This window comes from Fringilla coelebs (genome assembly GCF_963513975.1).
Source record: "Fringilla coelebs genome assembly, chromosome: 28".
NCBI lineage: Eukaryota > Metazoa > Chordata > Aves > Passeriformes > Fringillidae > Fringilla > Fringilla coelebs.
The window spans coordinates 3,921,770-3,944,566 of NC_140054.1; the positions used below are offsets into that span (position 1 = coordinate 3,921,770).

The 22,797-nt window shown below is 53.6% G+C and overlaps 3 protein-coding genes across 3 annotated transcripts; 1 reads left to right on the forward strand and 2 right to left on the reverse strand.

Moving 5' to 3' along the window:
* Window positions 1–1,232: 1,232 nt before the first annotated feature.
* COL8A2 (collagen type VIII alpha 2 chain) lies at window positions 1,233–7,673 on the forward strand (the record flags this gene model as incomplete). The annotated part of the gene is made up of 2 exons (XM_084222582.1): window positions 1,233–1,407; window positions 5,752–7,673. 2 exons carry the CDS (start codon window positions 1,233–1,235, stop codon window positions 7,671–7,673), a joined length of 2,097 nt encoding a protein of 698 aa, XP_084078708.1.
* Window positions 7,674–10,028: 2,355 nt separating this feature from the next.
* On the reverse strand, window positions 10,029–16,967 carry ADPRS (ADP-ribosylserine hydrolase; the record flags this gene model as incomplete). Its single annotated transcript, XM_084222653.1, has 6 exons — window positions 10,029–13,368; window positions 13,868–13,968; window positions 14,060–14,244; window positions 14,333–14,540; window positions 15,305–15,401; window positions 16,739–16,967. The coding sequence occupies 6 exons, from the start codon at window positions 16,965–16,967 to the stop codon at window positions 13,076–13,078; spliced, it is 1,113 nt and encodes a 370-aa protein (XP_084078779.1). The 3' UTR covers window positions 10,029–13,075.
* Window positions 16,968–17,346: 379 nt separating this feature from the next.
* Window positions 17,347–22,210, reverse strand: TEKT2 (tektin 2; the record flags this gene model as incomplete). The annotated part of the gene is made up of 9 exons (XM_084222824.1): window positions 22,039–22,210; window positions 21,532–21,657; window positions 20,686–20,891; window positions 20,062–20,205; window positions 19,457–19,571; window positions 19,008–19,115; window positions 18,486–18,629; window positions 18,213–18,292; window positions 17,347–17,548 (listed from the first exon to the last, which is right to left on the reverse strand). The coding sequence occupies exons 1-9, from the start codon at window positions 22,192–22,194 to the stop codon at window positions 17,347–17,349; spliced, it is 1,281 nt and encodes a 426-aa protein (XP_084078950.1). The 5' UTR covers window positions 22,195–22,210.
* Window positions 22,211–22,797: the final 587 nt, after the last annotated feature.

The window sequence follows — 22,797 nt, forward strand, 5'->3', positions numbered from 1 at the left end:
CTGATGAAATCCCAGCATGCAGCAGCCCTGCCCCTGCTCCCTGGCAGGACAGGCCAGGAGCTTAATTCTCATTAATAACCACCACAGGTCAATTATTGCGAGAAGGAGGAAAAGCAGCAAAAAGCTCTTTGGCGTCACGTGTTGTTTAAGCTTCCGAAAATAAATGTTCTTTGCAAATCAATCTGTTTGCAGCTCCGCACGTGGAGCTGACAGGGAGACTTGCTGGAGGAAGAGAGTATTTATAAAGGGGGTTTATTTTAAATAAACAGGCACTTAAGGCTGAGGCTGCTGCTCCTGTGTCCCATCCCTTGTCCTCTGCGAGAGTTCCCTGCGCTGCCCGCGAAGCGCCGCAGTTGAGCCACAAACGCAGCAAATCTCTGGTTCCCATGTGGTGGGTTTGGCCCAGCACCCGGCCAGGAGGCTCAGCACCCATTCAGGAGGCTCAGCACCCAGCCAGGAGGCTCAGCACCCAGCCAGGAGGCTCAGCACCCACCCGGGAGGCTCAGCACCCTTCCCTGCCCCCAGGGAAGGCAGGGCTTGGCAGTGGCAGCCTGTGCCTCCCACAGGGGCCATGGCTCTTGTGAGAGGAGCCCCTGCTCACTTGAGGGATGTGACAGCAACGCTGGGCTCAGTGGGCTGCAGGTCTCATCTGCCTTTTTTCCCACCTCTTATATTTGTTAAAAATGCATAAGGGATGGGGGAGTTGCCACAGACACTCAAGGCAGCTTCTCTAAGACTCCACTGGGCACCTCCATGGCTGGTTACAGTGCAAGATGAGGGAAGAGCCTCGAGCTGTGCCAGGGGAGGTTCAGGTTGGACATCAGAAAGAATTTCTCTGTGGAACAGGCTGTCAGGCATTGGAATGGACTGCCCAGTGGAAAGTGGTGGAGTCCCAATCCCTGCACGTGTCTGAGGAACAACTGGATGTGGCACTCAGTGCTTTGGGCTAGTGATAAGGTAGGGATCAGTCACAGGTTGAGCTCAATGGTCTTGGAGATCCTTTCCAACCTCGGTGATTCTGGGATTCTAGTCTATAAACTGTATTTACTGTGCATCTCCCAGCTCTGGTGTGTCGGGAAGGGCAACATATTCAGGATATCTGCTCCACAAAAAGGCAAATTCGAGGGAGTCCCACTCCCACGGGGATCATTCCCAGGCTCCCAGCTGGCCCTGGTTGGGGGGTGTGTACCCAATGTCACTGTTGCTTTGTCTGCAGGAGCCGTGGGAGCAGGATGCTGCCGGACGTCGTGGCGCTGCCGGTGATGCTGGGCACGCTGGTGATGGTGATGGGCCCCGGCTCGGCGGCGGGAGGCGGCGTGGGGGGCTACGCTCAAGTCAAGTACATGCAGCCCATGGTGAAGGGACCCCTGGGACCCCCGTTCCGTGAAGGCAAAGGGCAGTACCTGGGTAAGGGATGCGCTCTGTGGGACTGTGCGAGGACACGGGGCAGTGGGAAGGGCACGTGGCACCTCACAGCCATTGGGCACTTGTCACCCTCCACCCTTCAGGCTCCTGGAAGCTGTCTGGCACGGCCGAGGGTGCTGCTGTCCAAAACACTTGGCCAAGCATGGCTGGATCATTTGGGTCTTTAACCCAGTGCAAAAGAACAAGGTGGACAAGGGTAGAGGCTCAGCAGGGAAGTGAAGCCCTTTGCTGGGGCTGGGAGGGCACCTTGGTCTAGAAGCAAGGGCACACAGGGGACCCTCTGGCTCCTGCCCTCCTGCCCATCCCCAGCAGAAGGCACAGAAGGCAGTGTCTGCACTGAAGGCAGTCTCTGCCTCTCCCTGCTGTTAAACCTGAGCTGTCCTGGCAAGACTTTTTCTACTCCTCCACCTATTCCGTTTCCCTGTCTGCATTTTGCACCAGCTGGGAAAGGAAAGAGTGCCAAGGCTGGAGCTGAGACCCAGCCTGGCAAGGGAAGAGCAGGAGAGAGACATTTCCTCTCTCAGAGAGCAGCAACCAGAGACTCCAGACGTGTTAAATCGCTCCCCATTGAGCGATGTGCACCCAGAGGCACCCAGGGTCATTGCTCTGCACAGCTGGGGCTCCAGAACCCCAACCTTCTGTAATCCCCTGTCCCCAGCTGCCCTTCCTGCACCCACCCCAGTGCTGGCACGACCATGGGATGAGGCACTGCTGGGTTCAGGTATCCACACCTGCCAGGTCAGTGCTTGGCCCTTGGGAAGAGCCACCAGAGACTCCCCACGGGTTGTTACAGACCTGGACCCTCCCAGGAGCTGAAGTCTTGGCTCTGGGAGGAGAAACTGGAGAAGGCTGGGCCACCAGTGGCTGATTTACTGGAGGACTGAATGGCTTATCAGGAGTTCAGCCCAGCACATGTGTCAGAAAACACACAGCAAAACCTGGAGCCGAAGTGTGCTACAAGCCCCCCCTCCCTACCCCCTTCCCAGCTGTTGTAAAGCTGCTCCCTGAATCCCAGCCAGAGCCAAAACCTTCCAGCGTAGCACAGGAACACTTCAGCTGCTGGTGGGACTGGATTCAAATCTCTCCCTGCTGTTCTCCCTTCTTTTTCCCCTTCTTCCTATGCATGGGAGTGACTTGCATTGCCTCTGAGCAATGCTGCCTATGATGGGGAGAGCAGAGTGTGCCAGGCTGTGGCAACGAGGGCCTGGTTAGACTAGGCAGAGGGGACACTGAGGCAGGGCAGAGCACAAAGGTCCCTTGGACATTACTCTCCTAAAACCCATGGGAAGGAGAGGACAGGTGGGGGACAGGAGAGAGGCACACAGGGACAGCTGCAGCCCGAGCCACCGGCTGTGGGGCCGCACAGAGGCAGCTGGGGAAGCCGGTGCCTCCTGGATCCCACCGAGCTCCCATCTCTGCTTAACCTCTAATTTGGCAAGGAAAATCCCTGCTGGCCTTCTGCCCTGCTCGGGGAGCTCAGCTGACTCGCCGCGACGGCGCAGGGCTGTGCCGTGCCCCTGCGGGCTACCCCGACCCGGGGGGAGCTGTGCGGGGCCCCCTGGCTGCCCCAGCCTGGCCGCGGGGCGGGGGCTCCCTCCTGCCTCCAGGTGCCATCTGGTGAGTGACAGGTTTTCTCAGGGTGCCAGACACTTTTTCTCACCCCAAAATAGCTGCCCCAGAGCACAGAGGGAGCTCAGGGGAGGAGATGCTGCTAAATGCTGAAATGCTCAGAACATTGAAGCATTAAAGCACAATGGGGCTTTATTTTGGCTTAATTTAAATAATGTCGATGGCCCTGCAGCCAGGTAAACCCATGAGTGAGTGCTGTGCTGGGGCACCCACTGCTGGGAGACAGTATGAGAGGTGCTAAAACACTCATCCCACACAACATCCCTGTGAGCCTGTGAAACTCTCTCACGAGACAGAGCTTGGCAGCAGCTCTGGAACAAGCTCGGCCAGGCTCCGCCACAGAGCAGCCAACCTCTCCTTCCTGCAGTGTCATCTGGCTGTGCTGGCCAGACCCGCTGCTGGCTGCTCGTGGCTGGGAACCTCTTCCCATCCTGCTGGATTATTCCTCTGCTGGCCGGTCTGCGCTGCTGGGTCCCTTCTCCAGGCAGGAGGGGTCCTTACTGGGATGAAGGCAGCTCCAGAGGGGCTGCAGCACCCACCTGGCCATGTCCATGCTCCTCAGGAGGTGGGATGCTCCGTGGTGGGAGCTCCCAGGGGTCATTCCTGCCCTGTGCCCCTCTTGCTGCCCCAGCTGGCTCCGTTAACATTCATGGCAGCTCAGTTCATGCGTCGAGGGGAGCACAGAACCCCACGCTGGTGCTGTGAAGTGCAGAGCTCCGAGACATGTGTCTGTGGTAAGACATGGGCTTTTGAAATCGGACACCAGTGGGGCTGCAGTGTCCCAGTTTCTCTCCGCTGACGGCCCCGGTTTGGTTTTCCCGTCTGCTTTTTTGGCCGCCTGCAAGCTGGCAGCTCCTGCCTGGCGTTTCTCTCCACTGCCTTGTGTGAGAGAGTGTGTGTGTGCTTTTTCCTTCCTTCGTGGGCTCAGCTGTAGATCCTTGTTCTGATTCCATACAAAATGACCTAGAAAACTAATTCATTTCAAACCATTGCAAGAAAAGAAAAAATTAAAAAGAAAAAGTGGGGAGAGAAAACACATTGAAATCATTTACTGGAGAACTTTTTTCCGGAATCTAAACCCCAGAAATAGTGCAGCACTGCACAGCTCCCTTGCCCTCTTTTCCACACCATTTTCCTGGGTGAGGAGCAGAAGTTTGCAGAAATCCAGTGGCAGCGTCATGACAGACAAGTATTTCCTTCATCAAGAGAGCCAAGTGACCACAGCTACAGCTGGGGACATGGGCCAGGCTTTGATTCATAGATAAACTCTAAAAATGTTTCCATTACCCAAGGAAAACACAGCAGCACCAGGCTGGGAAGGGCCAGAGCTAATTGCTGTGTTCAGGGCAGGCAAAGCCACCTCTGATGCTCCGGGAGCTGTGCCTGCTGCTGCCACAGTTATTCTTTTCACGTGTCTCAAATCTCCCATAAGCTTTTCCCGTTGACTGAGGAAATCTCCGTGCTGGCAGATCCCAGCACCACGTGTGTCCGTGCTCCCAAAGCCCAGCTTGGCTCACTGAGGGGGACAGACTGACAGACCTTGTATCCTGCTCCCATCCCAGGCAGCATCCATCCCCACCCCGGGAACTTGTCCATATAGATCTCTTCCCAACTGGAATGATCTCCCTTGGGCAGATTTGATTTAAATTCCCCCAAGATGTCATAGCCCTTTCCTCTGCCTTTCGCATTTCTCACCATCATCACGTGTACATGTGACTGTTGAGTATTTCCTTCATTTCAAACTGCCCAAAAAAGAGTTTGTCAGATTTATTCTTTCTCACCCTTTCCTGGTGTCACGTGGGAGGTGACACCCTGCCTGGGCCAGCCTCGAGGAGTTATTTATGCTCACGTCTGTGCTTTCCATGCTGAGCTGTGGTGGGCATGTCATCTGCCTCTCCTTGCCTTTGGAGTCTCTCAGCCCATTAGTTTCTTTCTTATATCCGTTTGCAAAAGACCTCAATAAATTCTTGAAATGTCAAGTGGTTGCGGCCTATTCCCAGCTGGGCTGACTCATTTGGACGGAGCTGAGGCTGCATTTCCCTCCCAGCTCTTGGCTTCTCCTCCATCCCCAGAGCTTTTTTTCTTTTTGGTTTTTCTCTGCCTTGCTGGACTCGGGAGCTGTGCCAGCAAGCACTGTAGGCATGGCCTAACCCATACATCCATCGCCTCCTCAGGCTCTAGAGTACATGTCCAAGAGTTTTCTTTTTAATCCAAAAGGATTAAAGGTCTCCCAAGGCCCTGGACTCGCGGGACGGGTGAGGGATTATCCCCAGTCTTGGCTCGTTCTGTCACCATCCTCTCAGCTGAGCCCAGGCAGGAACAACTGAATCCCACGGTGCTTTCGAGGCCGCTGGGAAGCGAGGCAGCAGGAGGCTTGAATCCAGCTCCAAAACCACCCTGCAGTAACTCACCACAAAACAGCCCTGCCAGAGCTGACAGCAAGCACTGGCACCTTCCATGGTGTCACCTGACATCACGGAGGGATGTGAAGCTGGAATGAGAGAACTCTGGGCTTTGGCCTCGTCTCAGGACAGCCCTGCTGATGTGGGGCCCCAGGAAGCTGCTGTGGCCATGTTTCAATGGAAGGGTCCCCGTTCAAGCCCAGCCCAGGCCACTCAGAGACCCCAGCTCAAACATCCCAAGGACGCTCCTTGCCCATGGCCAGCTCTAGTGACACTCTGTCTCCTCTCTCCACAGACATGCCGCCACTGCTGCCCATGGACCTCAAAGGGGAGCCAGGACCGCCGGGGAAGCCTGGCCCACGTGGACCTCCCGGGCCCCCCGGCTACCCGGGAAAACCGGGCACGGGGAAGCCAGGAATGCACGGCCAGCCTGGGCCTGCTGGGCCTCCTGGCTTCTCAGGCATTGGGAAACCTGGCATCCCAGGGCTCCCCGGGAAGGCGGGCATGAAAGGGATGCCCGGAGCCAAGGGCGAGCCTGGCATGCGTGGGGAGCAAGGGCCGAGGGGACTTCCCGGCCCGCCAGGGCTGCCTGGGCCAGCCGGCCTCTCTGTCAATGGGAAGCCGGGTCCCCAGGGTGGCCCCGGCCTGCCCGGGTTTCGGGGAGAGCCTGGCCCGAAAGGAGAGCCGGGTCCCCGTGGAGAAAGAGGGATGAAGGGTGAAAACGGCGTGGGGAAGCCAGGCTTACCGGGGCCCCGGGGAAATGGGGGTCCTCCCGGCCCTGCGGGGCCCCCGGGGCCCGCCGGCATTGGGAAGCCTGGCCTCGATGGGCTGCCGGGCGCGCCCGGGGACAAGGGCGACATGGGTCCCCCGGGGGGGCCGGGTGTCACCGGGGAGCCCGGCCCTGTGGGGCCGCGGGGACCCCCCGGGATCGATGGGATCGGTGTCCCGGGCGCCGCGGGGGTGCCAGGGATACAGGGCCCCATGGGACCGAAGGGAGAGCCCGGGATCCGCGGCCTCCCCGGCCTGCCAGGCCCCACGGGCTATGGGAAGCCAGGCATGCCCGGCCTGAAAGGCGACCGCGGGCAGCCCGGGGCACAGGGAGCCATCGGCGATAAGGGGGAGCCTGGCGTTGATGGGGAGCCGGGCGAGCCAGGCCCTGCCGGCATCATTGGCCCGCCAGGCCCACCGGGGTCCATGGGGCTGCCGGGCAAGCACGGGCTGCCCGGCCCCAAGGGGGACGTGGGGCCGAGCGGGCCCCCGGGAATGCCGGGGATACGCGGCGACCAGGGCCCGAACGGCTTTGCAGGGAAGCCGGGGATGCCGGGAGAAAGGGGCCTGCCCGGGTCACTGGGACCTCCCGGCCCAACGGGCCCCAAAGGTGAACCAGGGTTCATCGGCCTTCCGGGGGTGCCTGGATTAACAGGTGGCCCTGGGCCCAAAGGGGACGGTGGGATCCCAGGGCAGCCGGGGCTGAGAGGCCCCTCTGGCATCCCAGGATTGCAAGGACCTGCTGGTCCCATGGGGCCTCAGGGGTTACCAGGCCTGAAAGGGGAGCCCGGGCTCCCCGGCATTCCCGGTGAGGGGAAGACCGGCGAGCCTGGCATGGCCGGACCCATCGGCCCACCTGGAATGCCGGGAACACCGGGGCTGAACGGGCCACCAGGACCACCGGGGCCACCTGGGCCGCCAGGAGCGCCAGGAGTGCTGGACGAGACGGGCATCGCGGGGCTGCACCTGCCGGACGGTGGCGTGGAGGGGGCTGTGCTGGGCAACGGGAAGCCAGGCAAGCCACAGTACGGCCGAGGAGAGCTCGCTGCCCGCATCGCGCCGGCCTTCACTGCCATCCTCACCTCCCCCTTCCCCGCATCCGGCATGCCCGTCAAGTTTGACCGGACCTTGTATAATGGGCACAATGGCTACAACCCGGTCACCGGGATCTTCACCTGCCCCGTGTCTGGAATCTACTACTTTGCCTACCATGTGCATGTCAAAGGGACCAACGTTTGGGTGGCTCTGTATAAGAACAACGTGCCGGCCACCTACACCTATGATGAGTACAAAAAGGGGTACCTGGACCAGGCCTCGGGCAGTGCCGTGCTTGAACTCAAGGAGAACGACCAGGTCTGGGTACAGATGCCCTCGGACCAGGCCAATGGGCTGTACTCCACGGAATACATCCACTCCTCCTTCTCCGGGTTCCTGCTCTGCCCCACATAACAGCTGTTGGGCACATTTCCTTTTCACCCACTTTAGCCATAAACTTTTTTTTTTTTTAATAAAAAAGTATTTTAAAATTAATACAAAAAAGAAAAATCACTGGGAAGAACACGCAAGACATTGTCATGGGACCTTGCTTCACGCTGTTTGATCCATGAGTCAAGAGGGTAATCGGGAAGGAGACATCTATCCATCTATCTTTCTTTTTTTGGGGGAGGGAGAAGGGAGGGAGGGGAGCGACTTCCTCAACAAAGCATATTTGGAATAAGTACCCCAGTGACTGGACATCAAACACAGGAACACGCTTGGGATGGCAAGGATCTGGCTCTGTGATCCAGAGAGGAAGACCAGACCCCCATGGTCTGTATCAAGTGCCCTCATTTCCCATTTGGAATGCTAGATAAATAAATCCAGCTGTGTCGTGGCTGATGTGTTGGTAACCCACACAGGGTCCCAGGCACTTACACAAACCCATACAGCAGCAGGGATCCACGCTGGATTGAGAAATTTCCTTCCAAACCATCAGATGCCCAAGTTCCAGGCTCGCTGACGCCTGTTTTTCCAGACTGTGCTTTGGGGCAGTCTCTCCGATTCACTCCAGATTCAGTGTGGTTGGATTTATAATCCTAAAGAGTGGAACACTTTGCATAAGCACCTTCTTCTAAGAAGTAAATATTATTTTTAACCCTCCCCCCCAGCATCTTTAGGAATAAAATCATCCAGGCACTGGTACCTGGGAGGATGCCATGACCAGTTCCAAAGGCAGTGAGGGAAGCTGGGACCCCCGTGATGAACAACGATCTGCTCTCTCCATTCACCTGCTGGGAAGTCCAAGGGCTGGTCCTGTCCCGTCTGTCTCTGCAGCCCAAAGACTTGCTTGGCCTCAGGAGCATCTCTGCCCACACAAGGATGGCAGTGCAAGCCCAGCTCACGGTGCTGCCAGCTGGTGTGACATAAGGAAGTGCCACTGATGGACAACTTGCTTTTCCTGTCTCACTATTTTGGGATGTGTGAACTCTTGCATTGGTGTTCCCCCTTTCTTTGGGGATCTTGGAATTAACAAAAAATAGTGCTGGTTCTAACTTTCCACGCAGTGATTTCACCACGGTGCTATGACCCATATAAGAACATCACTTACAAGTGTAGTGCAATACCTGTGACAGGGCACACTGTGACTTAGGTTAAAGAAATCAACATTTGCCTTTTGTTACCACTTTGTCAGTAATGCTTGGAGCATTACTGACCTGAGCATGAGCTGCAGGGCTCTGGGCCAGGCATGATGGCACTGCCCCGCACAGATCCTGCGGCTTTACAGGTTTTCTCACAGTAGAACAGTCACTGCCACTTCCAGGACAGGGATGCTGCTCATCCCAGGCCAGGAGCATGCTGCTGAAGTCAATCCATGTGCATATCCCACTGCATGTCCTTCTGCAAAGGCACATCCCTGAGAAACAGCAACAATTTGGTCACCAGCTCTGACCTTTGCATTTTCCCAAAGCCTGTTTGATGGCCAAAGAAACGTAGCAAGACTGGGACTGGGCTTGTTTTCCAGATGGACTCTATGAGATATTTAAAGAACTTTTCTTTTCCTATTTCTGTTTTGCTTGTTTTCTCCTCAAGCCTGTCCTGTGTTTCTGCCTCTTGCCATTCAGGCCTTCCTTTTCAAAACTCACCTATCCCTGAAATTAAGAAACACAAGAAGGAAATTTGCCTTGGAAGGCCAGTGCTCTGGGCACTGCCTGTTGGGGCTGTGTGTCCCCTCCCTGGGATCTTTTCCCTGTGAATTTCTCTCCTTAAAGCTGCAAGTTTCATGCAGAGATGAACCTCCAAGCTGGAAGGTGTCTGATCCCACTGGACGTTTTTAACTCCTGAGGGCGTGGTCAGGACCATTTGGGTTGTGATCCTAACAGGTTATTTCCCAGCAGGAACAGTCCCTTAAATTAAAAGTGGAAGCTCAGATGATTTTTCCAGGCCCAGGTTTAGTAGGAGAAGATGCTGGGAGGGGACTTGGCTCCTTTTCTCTGGAGAATAGAGGGATTTGAGCTGGTCCAGCCTCGTGCAGGGCCAGGAGCTGCCACGCCTGGTGGGAGCTTCATCCTGCTCCTCAAAGCAACTTATTTATACTGTGCCTAATCTACAGCCCATCTCTTCTTGTTCTGTTCTGCTTCATTCCAAACTTCTTGTTCGAGCTGGCAAAAAGCAACGACCAAACTTCTCACTGTAGCCACCCCCAGATTAAGTTTGTGCTGTAGATACAGTTTTGTAATTCCACTTTCCTATCACGTGCAGAGCAAACCCATAATCACCCCTAGCAGCTATTTAACCTCTTACATTTACACACTAATGGAAAGCAAAGATATTACACGCACATAGTTAGGCTAAAAAAACGATGCACAGGATGAGGGAGGCTGTTCACTCTCCAGAAGGATTTTTTTTCTGGAATACTGAGTACATATTAGCCAGCAGAAAGGATTATTTTTTGTCGTGTGTGTGAGCGCGTGGGATTTTGGTTTCAATCACAAGAATAAAAAAGGTTGGGTTGGATGAGGTATGTCTATTTTTAATGCTGAAAACTGCATTACAATGTGCATTTTTATATACAAATTCTTACTATTTTTTTTAAATTTGCCTCTAGTATCTTCATTTCTAACCTAGTATATAGAGGTTTTTAGTTTTGTAAATACTTATTACATGCACTGTCCTAGTAAAAGTTGGTTTAAAATGCACTCTTTGTGACCCAAAACTGACCTGCTCTTCACAACTAAAACTGCAGTACTTGATTGTATTGACAAACATCAATAAAACTTATTGTATAGAGGTGGGCTCAGCTGTGCTTTGTCCTGGGTCTTGCTCTGCCTCATGCAGTTCTCTTACACTCTATTTCCACCTCAAATCATCTCGCTCACTCCCAGCAGATTCCCTAACTGATATCCTTATGCAAAAAGTTACTGCATGTCTCTTGTGATTAAGGAAAAGACTCCTGTCTCCAGAAATTCACTTTTAGAAAAGGTTGAAACCCAGATCCTTCCAGCCTGGTGATTATTAATTTCAGGGAGTCAAGCTGAAGTCGTAGGGACTCCCTTTCCCTTCCACATGGTTTTTTTCCCATGATTTTTTTATCCTACATCACACACCTTGTGCACAGCCAGCCTCAATCCTGAGCGAGTCAGGAACACTAAGGACTGGTGAATCACTTGCAAAGCACCCTCACAGACTCACAGTCCAAAGAGAACAAAATGTGTTTTCACACCTGATCTCGCCTGGCAGAGGTGAAACATTTCCAGAGAAGCTTGGGTGACACACAGGCACTTTCAAAAGCTCATTCCAAGGAGCAAGCCATCCTCCTGCTGCCATTCACGAGACTCCCAGTGAATTCCCTGGTCTCTGCACATCATCACATGCTGGATTTCCAGCACCTGAACTCCTTCCACAGGCTGAGAAGGAAAAGGGGCCTTTCCAAATGCCCTCCCTGCAATGCCCAGTGTCAACTCAGCCTTGTAGCAAGAACCACTCCTGGTCCTCTTGGCACTGAGGATGCACAACTGCATGACTTGAGTGAAAACACAGGAGCAGTGGCTACTTAACAAAGACAACTGAGGGACTTTACTTCTTTCCAAGGAAACAAAAGGGTTTAGTATACATCTAAATTCAGGCTCAAAGAGCTCCAGTCTTTAAACAAGAGCTCTTTGCTTGTCAGGAGTTCCAAACATTTAAAATTATAAAGCTGCTTTAAAAGAAAAATATCTTCTTTTAAATAATTAAATGAATCTGGTTGTCCCTCTGGCAGAATAATGTGGAAAACCTGATATTTTACAGCTCAGATCTGCAACACAATACAAAAATATACAACAGACCAAAATTCCTCATGTTCCCAGGACAAGAATGCATTTATACAAGGAAAACCCATTATAGCATCACACAAAAGACTGGCACTTGAAGGAAGCAGACAACAGGGAAAACAGGAAGGACCTGTGGCAGCCAGATTCCCACATGTGCATGCAGCCTGACACAGCCACCACGTGCTGACACCACTGGGGAGCACCACAGCCACTTCCCAGTGTCACAAGACATGCTGGAGAAATAACAAGAGTTACACTGTCACATTTAAGTTTATAAACATTTCCATGTGATGACTTTTTGTTTTCAATTATTAAAAAGCTTCCAACCCTTTCTAGATGTGCCATTCCCAAGCTGTTTCTCCCTTTTTGACCAGCTCCATTAGGAAAAGGTTTTAAATGTGAAGTTCTGGAACACAGCTGTGCTAGAATGCTCTTGGCCACCAGCACCAGCTTCTTTTCAATATTGATGTCCCAAATTAACCCACCTTTCCCTTTAATTCTGGGGCAATTTTTACCAAGTACAGAGGCTGAGACTGTGATAAATTAACTCCTGCATCCTGCTCAAATCACTTTTGTGACTGACTGCAGCAGAACCAGGCATTCTATCCCTGTACTACTTCTACTCCCCAGTCTGCACTCCACAGGAGCTGGACTCTCATGGTCCTTGTGGGTCCCTTTCAATTTGGGGTATTCTGTGATTTAAACAGGAATCTCACTTGGTGCTCCTGCATATACAGGACTTTAAAAATACAGGATGTATGGATTAGGAACACAGGAGCAACAGAGTGGCTGCAGCAGTGTGACAGCAGCTGTGCAAGGGGGCACAAAGTGCAGCAGGTGCCTGTTGGGTCACAGAGCCAAGGACACAGGAGGGGCAGCAATTAGTGACACCCTCTCCCAGCAGGGACAATGAGCCAGCTGGGATTGCCTGCAGGCACCAAAGGTCTCTCACAGAGCCATCAGCTCAAAGAAATCCCTTCTCTGGCCCTTCTCATTCTGCCTTTAAGGCAACAAATGTCCCTGGAAATCTGTGCTCCATTATACTAACTCAGCACAGGGGACACCCTGGGCCACCGGGCCTCTCTGGTGACTCCTAAACATCCCTTATCTGGCCAGCTGACAATGACCTGCTGCTGTACCAGGAGTGTGGAGACTGGACAAGCCACTGACCACCAAAACACAGCCCATGGACACAGGAGCAGAGGAAAACAGGGAAAAAGTCCATGGATTCAGACACCTGCCAGTAACTGCAATGACAAATGGCACAATGGTGGACAAAGCAAGCAGCAGAAATCCATGGAAACTGAGACACTTGTGTACACTTGGGGAGCTGCAACCACTGTCCAAGTGCAGCCACTTCCCAGCTGACCCGTGACTGAAGGGGATATCCCCTCTTTTCCAGGCTGGCTCCTGCTCCCAGCTCCCAGCTGACAGCAGCAGGCACCCTTCCCAGGTGAGGCTCACTGGCGTCGGCCGATGGCGCGGATCCACCGAGGGTCTGACCAGGGAAGCAGAGCTGACCATCCCTTTGCCTTCAGGAAAGCCCTGGAGCTGTCCTGGAGCTCAGAGCCGCTGGCAGTAGAGTTCGTAGAGGCTCTTGGCCATCCTCTGGGTCTCCTGGAAAGCCTCACAGCTCTGCTCCCAGCTCGGGGGCACCTGCTCCTCCCCGTAGTAGGCGCCGGCGATGGCCCCCGCCATGGTGGCGATGGTGTCCGTGTCCCCCCCCAGGGAGATGCAGTAGATGATGGTTCTCTGCAGGGCGTTGTAGTGCGCAGGAATGTCAGGATCAGCGTCCATGCAGCGCAGGAAGGAGTAAATGGCAGTGGGGACGGAGCGTAGCGCAGCGATGCCATTGCCTGGAACACACCCTGTCAGTACCCTCTAGCCTTCCTTCCCTTCTCCCTTCCTACTGGTGACTTTCCATAACAGTATCATGGATTTTACCAGAAAAAGGTGCAAAAGTTTGTCCCTCAGAAACCCCCAGTTCCCCAGTACCACTCACATCCTGCAGAGCAATTCCCAGTTACCCCAGTATAGCCTGGCCATACACATCTACTCATTCCCACTCAACATGATGACCCAAGAGCCCTTAAGAGGCCTTAGAATATTAAGAAACATTATGCAAAGTGAATTTCCCTTAGCAAGAGATTTTTTTTCCTATCAATACACAGAGGAAATCACTGGGTTGAGACTCAGAGTTCCTGACTGGTGAGCACAGGCCGCTTTTCCAGCATATTCTGTGCATAACAGGCAGCATAGGCTGAAGGGGATTCTCAGGGAACACACATCTACCAGGCTTGCTGAGTTAGTCCTGCTTCCAGCTTTCCTAATGCTTGTACTTAGAAAGGTACTCACCCAACTCAAACAATACATCTGCTTTGGGAACACTGCTGAGCTCCAAAAATTCCTTGATTTTCTTGAGACGCCTGGAAAATGGTAGATCCTCAAATCCCAGCCTGCAAACAGAGAGAGCAGTGAAGAGGAGAGAACGTGAAGAGCCAGAACAAACCACCACAGTAGGGCTGGGGCTTTCCCCAAGCTACTTACGCTCGGGCATCACTGAGAGACTTGTCATCTGCCTCCACGTGCTCCATGTGGCTGATGAGCTGCTCCAGGAAGGTTTCCCTGCTGAGCCCTTCCTGCAATGCCAGGTGCACAGCCAGGGCCTGCAGGATGGCCCCGTTGTAGCCCAGGGAATTGGCGTGGGTCAGCTCCGCGCTCAGCTTCGCAAACTGCCAGAGAAACCCCGGTGTCAGCAAAGCTTCCTGGGACATCCCCTGGCAGTAGGGACACCCAGAGAAGCCCAGAATGTTCTGTTACCTTCTTGACATCCTGGATGTCGGAGTAGATGAGAGGGATGCCGGCCACCCTCATGGCCCCGCCGTTCCCGTAGGAGCCCTTCCCGTTGAACTGGGCTCTCGCGGGCTCAAACACGTCGCTGCACTTGGGGCTCAGGAGCTTCTTGAAGACATTGACCACGGCCATCCCATAGCCCCTGTTGGGTTCCTTCTTGTACTCTTCAGCAAACCTGATGTGGGCAGGGGGGAAAACACCCAGGGGGTTTGGTCTGTTACTGAGGTTTGTGATTGGAGGAAGCTTCTTGCTAAAGTGAATTAATAACACACAAGTAAATCAGTGACAGTCGGGGCTCAGTGATTCAGTCCTGCAGGAAACAATTCCCAAAGAACAGTGTGAAAGAAGGATGTATAAACATCACCTTCCATAACCCACTTGTTTCCCTCTCAACTCTGCCTCAAAATAGAAGCAAACTAGAAACATTTCCGTGGGTCACAACCACAAGGAAAGTCTTTTGTTCAAGTTCAATGGAAGAGTTTTCTAAACAAAGAAATGCTTTCCCTTAAGTGGAACCAAATGCTCTCAGGGCTGGGGATTCAACAGGGAAACAGATCATAAACAGAGTCAAGCTGAGCTCACTCCTATTCCCTCACTAAATTAAGGGCAGTGCAAACATAAATAGCAACAAATAAACATGAAAGAAAAAGTTTCTGGAAACTCCAAGCATTCTGTCCCCAAAGGTGCACACACACACAAGGCTGACACACAGCAGTGCTGCCCTGTCAAGGCAGCTTCAGACTCCACACTGCAGCTGATGCTGCTGCAGAGTCCAAGGCATGGCAAAGCAAAAAGATTAACAAACTAAAGGATTAACCACCTATTTCCTAACTTTTTCCCCTCCAAAAACTAGTAATTAGAATTAGTCTGCCTCAGCCCCTGTCCCTTTCCACAGACAGTCACAGTGATGGTTACACCTTCAGGAAGCCTCATGCTCACCTCTTGGCCATGTCAACCTCATCAAACTCCTGCTTGGCCAGCAGTGACTGCACCACCGACCTGCTCATGGCCGTGTCGTCCGTGTAGGGCAGCGACTCTGCAATGGGAAGGCAAAGAGTCACACCAGCAGCCAGGGACAAACTGCTCCTGCCCTTTGCCAGCACCACCCTCATCTCCAGGGCCTGACTCACAAGTTGCCTGGGACAGATGTCGCTGCCCATGGATCCCTGGAAGTGTCCAAGGCCAGGCTGGACAGGGCTTGGAGCAACCTGGGACAGTGGCAGGTGTCCCTGCTCATGGCAGGGGGCACTGGGTGATTTTTAAGGCACCTTCCAACCCAAACCTGTCTGGAATTTAAGTTCCCTGGCACTCTCAGGTTGACACTGCCATGGTTGTCAGAGTACAGAGACACAGCCATGGAGCTGCATCCACAGCTATAATGACACAGAATATACTTCAAGATTAGTAAGAGTCAGGTGAAGATGTCTGACATCCAGAGGCATATATGGACAAGAGTCAGGCCAACACAGAATCACAGATTTCCAGGATGGTTTAGGTTGGAAGGAACCTTAAAGCCCATCCTGTTCCACTCTCTGCCATGGGCAGGGTCACCTTCCACTATCCCAGGCTGCTCCAAGCCCTCTCCAACCTGGCTTTGGACACTTCCACGGATCCATGGGCAGCCACAGCTTCTCTGAGCAATCTGTGCCAGGGCATCACCACTCTCATGGGGAACAACTCCTTCCCAATATCCCATCTAACCCTGCCCTCTGGCAGTCGGAAGCCATTCCCTGTGTCCTGTCACTCCAGGCCTTTGTCAATAGCCTCCATCTTTCCTGCAGTCTCCCCTCGGGCACTGTAAGGCTGCAGTCTTTTCCTAAGAGTTAAACAACTCTGAGCTTCTCTCACTCTTCTCCTCCTCAAGTTTTGGTACCTCTGCTGCCTGCTGACACCCAAGCACTGCCACAGCCTTCACAGCACATTCCACCTCATCTCCCCGGAGTAGGAGCAGCAGGGGCCGAGCAGAGCAAACCAGGGGTCCCTCTGCATCAGTGTGTCCCTAAGGAATCCTCAGGGACTCGGGAACGGGTGTTGAACCCCCACAGCACAGGGGCACAGGACAGAGCAGGGCAGGGGACAGCCAGGGCAGTCACAGCAGAGATGCCCCACGACCAGGCGAGGGGTAAGCACTGGGGGCACCGGCGTTTCGAGGGAGTTGAGGGACTGGGGATTCTGCAGGTTGGGCACACCTCAAAGCACAATCCTGGGGGTGTGCTGAGGGAGTGGGACACAAACTGGACCCCAAAGCCCAGTCCTGGGGAGTGCTGGGGTCTAACCCGAATTTCTGCGGTGCCGAGTGCCGTGCACAGCGGGGTGTGTGAAGGGAGGACCGGGGGACATCCCCCGCTCCCCGCCGCGCTCCCCCCCACGCACCTCCACGTGCGCTCCCCGCCGCCTCCCCTCCCTCCTCAGGCGGCGCCGGTTCCAGCCCTTGGAGGAAACTCAGCAGCTCCGGCAGCTTCACGACGCTCCTGCCTTCGAAAACAGCTCCCAGGCAATCCCCCAACAACGCCCCGGCCAAACAGCCCCGGAACCGAGCGAGGCCGGGCCGGGGACGGGCCGGGAGCCGCCCGGCGCCTGAGGCCGCACCCGCCGCCGCCATCTTGCCGCGCGCGGCGCCTTCTTCCTCCCGGCCGCCAGGGGCCAGCGTGCGCGGCAGCGCCTTGGGCCCACACTGCCCCCTGGCGGCCCGGAGGACCGAGGTGCCAACAGCACCCCTGCCTGTTCCTTAAATCCCTCCTGCAATCCAGCTGGATTTAATCGCCGCGGATGACAACTGGGGACAGGCCCTTTATTGTTTATAAATCTCCTCGGAGCGCGGGAGGCTGTAAACATCATCCAAGGGCCAGACAGTTATAAAACAAACTAGGAGAAGAATTCCATTCTCCCCAAACACGACGCAGATGTCGCTTTTCCTTGCTGCGGAACTGAATCACCGGGAGTTTTCCATTCCCCCCCGCGCTTGCACAATTCCCGGCGTGCTAAGCCAGCTGCAGCTGAGTTTCCCTCGGCAGGTTCCTGGTGCGGCTGACAGCGTCGACCTCTGGGTCAAACTTCTCCACAGGGACCACGAGTTTTCTCCGGGTGTCCATGCACTTGTTGTCTAGCTGCAGAGAATTGGTTTTGTTGCCAATATCGGTCTGAATGCGGTGGAGTTGTCTGTAAAGAGCGTCCAAGGCATCCCTGGAAATGAGCAGAAGGGACAGGAGTTGAGATCAAATGGAAACAGACTTCCCAGGGAATGGTCACAGCCCTAACCCTGCCAGAGCTCAAGGAACATTTAGAAAATGCTCTCAGGCACAGGGTGGGATTGTTGGGGAGTCCCGTGCAGGGCCAGGAGTTGGGTTCAGTGATTCTTGCGTGTCTCTCCCAACTCAGGATATTCCATGATTTTGAACTGGACAGGAAGCACCCAACTTCCCACTTTCTGGCAGCATTTGGCCCTGTACAAGGAGTGAAGTCATCAGATACTCATTGTTTGGGGCAGTTAATAGCCAGCCCACACACTGCTCTGGGAGGCAGCAAGAGATGTGCACCCAGGGAGCTGCCAGCCCACAGCAGCACTTCTGTTCCTTCCTTGTCACTCCCTTTTTTGCCCCTTTTGGATCAGTCAGGGCCTGGATGAATTCCCAGTCAAGCAGGGGCTGTGGGAGCCCCATTCCCCTCCCAGCACAGACCTCTTGTGCCCCACATACACCAAGTTCAAACACTGCTGCCCCTCATGAGCCCATGTCCCACAAGCACCAAAAGGCAGGTCCTGGAGGTGTGCCCAGAGCAGGGACACCCAGAGCCATGTCCCCTCAGGGCAGCGCTGGGCTCTGCTGTTCCTGGACAGCAGGACACTCACTGTGACTCCCTCCTCTTCTGCTGGAGTGCACGGATTGTCCCCTCCAGCTGCTGGACCTCATCTGTCAGTCCAAACTGAGCCTGCAGGGAGGGAGGGACAGCACTTAAGAAGGCTTTGACAAATGCCACAGTTTCCTCTTTCCCCTGTCCCCCAGCTCTGATATTATTCCTTTGCTTTGCTATGTCACAGTAGGATGCATTGCTCAGCTGCTCCAACACTCATCCATGTTTTCCAGAGCCCCCTTCCTGCAAGGGAGCACAGCAGGTGAGGTACCTGATCCCGGCAGAGCTCGATGTGGGGCCGGTACGTGCGTGTCTCCAGGCGGGTGTGAGCCACTTTCAGATCCAGCGTTCTCTTCTTGATATCTTCCTCCAGCTGCCGGATCTCCTCCTCCATCTCGGCAATCTCGTCCAAGGTCTGAGGATAGACATGTGTCATGAGGGACAGCCCGGGATGCAGACTGGGAAACTGCCCCCGTGTCTCTGGGAATTTTGCTGTGCTGGGGATAGATTTTACTCAAGGGCTTCTGGGAACTGAATCATCTGCTTTCACATGGACCAGGATGGTGCTGTTGAGACAAGGGGTGAAATAAAGAGGCTGAAACCTGGCAGTGCTGCCAAGCAGTGCCAGAGAAGCACCTATGAGAGGTGGGATACTTCTGGGATCATACGTGCCACTGAACAGGAAACACGTGGAAACTACACTCAGGCTGTGCCACTTTCCATGTAACAAAGAGCCTTTGGCACTCTGTTCCCAGCCAGGGCTGTACTCGATGACCAAAGAAACAACACTTACATTCTTCTCCTGCCATTTCAGCTCACTAAGGGCTGCTTCCATGTCTCTCATCCTCTTCCTCAGCGCAAACTCTGTAGCTGTACGCTGAGCATCCAGCTCATTGTTTGTCTGAGGAGAGAACAGCCCCAGTCACACGTGGCTGCAAGGTGTCTGTGTGTCCCCCAAGCTGTGCCTGGAAGGTTGGGACAAGCCCAGGAACAAAACCAGCCAGGTTTGGCTGCTGACACATGTGTGCAGGTCACACTTGCCCAGAAGCCAGAAGATGGGAATCAATGAACAGGGACATGTCCTCCAGCTTGCTGAGACTGCTGCAAGCTCTGCAGCATAACCAAGCTCCTACTTAAACCAGGAGGGAAGCTGCACCCTGACAGATCCAGAGACATGCCTGCCACTCTCCCACACCAGATCCAGAATAGCACCACAGATTCCAGGCCAAGGGAGCAGTTTACCTGGGCAATGGTAAGTGTGATTGCTCCTCGGAGATCAACTGAGGCTCTCAATTCTGCCTCAGCACGGTCCTTGTTCCAACGGCTGTTCAGGTCCCACTCCTGAAGTGCAGTTGTTCTGTGAACAAATCAATTACAAAAATAAATTGTTTGCAAGACATTTTAGAGGAACCACCTGCTTGAAGCCAGGGTAACAGCACAAAATGATTCTGGAAAGCTGGAGGTCACATCTTCCCTGATCTCCTCAGAGACTGAACCCCACCAGGCCCAACATCTGCTCCACCAGAGACACATCCAAACCATGGAAAGGAATGCCAGGCAAGTGAAAATGTGCAGCAGGTCCCCCTGAGCTGTGCCAGATGTGACACCACACTGCTGAGTGTCATTTACAGCTAGGCAGGAGGGAGGTAGGGCACCTGGCCCCCACTGGATTTGTGATAACAATTTAGCTATCTCCCAAAAATCTGTAGCTTCCCCATGCCACAGCCAATTTCTGTTCTGAGCCTCTCCAAAACTGTATCTTATCAAGCCAGGACACAGCATGGAAGGAAAAAGCAACCCAGGGCTTGGGGCAGATTTAACCCCAGAAGGACAGAGTCTTTCCTTACCCATCTGGGATCCGTGTTGGGTTGACCTTGAAGGAGATGTTGCCAGAGGTGGGATTGAAGGACATGCACTGCTGATCAAGCTCCAACGCCTCCACCTTGTGCCGGTGGTCACTGCTCAGCTGCTGACGAGCTTCCTTTAAGAGGCTGTGGAGAGCCAGGCTGGAGTCAGCAGGGAGCAGGCCCAGGGCAGGGGCAGCTCACAATTCCTAAAGCCTTCATCACTATGTCAGTCACCTTAGTGAAATGAATGAGGAGCTCTGGCCCTCCCTGGGAACTGGGCCTGACCTGCCCAGCACTGCCTGCCTGGCTGGTATCACCCTGGAGAATGGAGCTGTGAAGGATTCCCACAGAGTATCAGGGCCTGGGAGCTTTAATATCTTGTGGCCACTGATTCCTAAACCAAGGCAGGTGGCACAAGAGATCTGGGGCAAAATTTCCAAATGGTGTTTGTGAAGTCGCCCTTGACACACCCTTTCCTGCCAAATCCCCAATCCTGAAAATCATCCAGGATACCTGTGTGGTTCCCTGCTTGCCTGCCCATCTCAGTGTGGTATTAAAGGCACATTAAGAATCTGGGGCAAGCAAGGAGAGCAGAGTCATCAGCCAACAGCTGTAACTCCTCACCAGAGCTGTCTGAAGGCATCGTCCACTCGCTGCTGCAGATCCTTCTTGGTTTTCTCAATCACCTTCACCTCTTTGTGTAATTCTTCTTCCACAGGATCCCTCACCACATCGATGTCACGACGGCTCTCACGGAACATCAGGCACTCAATGGCAACATCCAAACACAAGTTCTTTGCCTGAATGGCATTTTCTGCTGTTTCCTTCACCTGGAAGAAGCAATCAATCAGGTGTGTGGGGGATCTTTTAGGGATGGGAGAGAGAAAGGAAGGGGAACCCACCCACACCATCATTAAGAGGGACTCACACTGTCTTTGCAGTTCTGAAACCTTTTATCAAGTCTGGAATAAAAATTGCCAGAGCCAAACACCTTAGTCCTCTACACCTGCCATTTGCATTGGGAGTCACATCTTGCTGGGGGTTAACAATTCCAGAAGGAGCAGCAGCAGCTTCTGGGTTTAAAACTCACGGTATCAGAGATCTCCCACCACTATTCCCTATGTAAACCCAAACATTTTTGAAGGGTGGTGTTAACATATTTCTTATTAATCTTCAGAGCTTTATAAAAAGTCCAAACAACAAAATCCACTCAGAAATCCAAACAGGAGCATGTAATATACAACTGCATGAGGTGGCTTGGCTCAGCCAAGAACACAGTGGTTTGTTTTCCAGGAAGTAATTCCATCAAATATGGATCTCAGTATAAAATATACATATATATATTATCTAGTGAGAAGCCCCCCTTGAACTCCAGATGGGCTTGTCCATTGCACAAGACAAGCCTCAATTATTTCACATCCCATGTTGAGAGTGTAAGTGCATTTCCAGCCATCTGCCTTCCCAACATACTTTGCCTAAGGCATCAATTTCCAAATCTATGTCTGCGAGGCATTTGGCCAGGGCCTCTCTCCATTTGTCCACGGTGGCGATACGCTCTTTGAGGTGGGTTCGGCTGTTGTGCTCATCCCATTTTGCCTGGAATTACAGAGAAATGCCATTACTCTTTTTAAAATTGTAGTTGTGAATCTTGCTGAAGCCTTTCTCCATTTTCAGGACTGAGCCTCTCACTGGAATACAACACGTTGCCATTTGGTATCACAGTCATTTACACAAATGGAGAGCATAGAGAACAATATCAGTGGCACTGAATGTGAGAAACACACAGGGGATTTAGTGACAGCACAGATACATCATTGCAGGTGGGTTTACAGGGAGTAAATGTCCATACTTAGCATGTTCTGTACAGGTAAAGCCCTTTATTCCCTCATCCATACACCCAAACCTAGACACTCTCCCCAGCTCCTCAGCCCCACTATTTTGACAAAGCTGTGAGCAGCCCCCTCGCTGAGGGCTCACCTGGTTGCCGGTGTCATTGCGGAGAACTCGTCCTTCCTGCCGGATGTGATGGGAATTAAAACGCTGCTGTTCGGCGTTGGTCGAGATGAGGTGGGAGTTGTTCTGCCAGTCCGGCAAGGTGAAGCGCTGACCTGGCTTTACACTCAGCGAGGCCATCTTGCTGAACAGGTGACTGAAAGGGAGTGGAAGATTTGTGTGTTTAATCATGGAAATACACCTGAAATGGAGCTGCAGCCAAAAACTACAGAGCTCTTCAGCAAAAAAGCAGCAGCAAGCTGCAACCTGGCACCTGGCCTAAGGCAGATACATGTCCTTAAAATGGGGGAGCACAAGGGGAGGTGATGGGAGCCATCCTCTGCCCTGGGCCAGGGGGAAAACCCTGTCCCATCTGTGTCTCACTAGGAATGTAACTGCAAGGACAAGGAGCTGCTCATAGCTCCAGCTTCCATATGATATTTACTGAGCTTGGACAAAAACGGCTGAGCATGTGACTGATTCTGTTATGCTACCGTTGTAGGCTTAGCCTAGGACTGTGACCCCCGGGCTCCCGGGACTCCCAGGCTTTGAAGGAACAGCAGAGTTTTCAGTCTCCTTTTTTACCCAGTACATCCTGCACAACGGGCAGAAACTGCAGACCCCACTCCACAAGGTCCGAGGAGCTCTCGAAGGGGCTGCAGGTCCCCAAACCCGCGGTCAGGGGCAGTTCTGGGGGAGAATCCCTTGGCAGCGGGATATCTCTCCCATGTCTGCCCCAGCCCC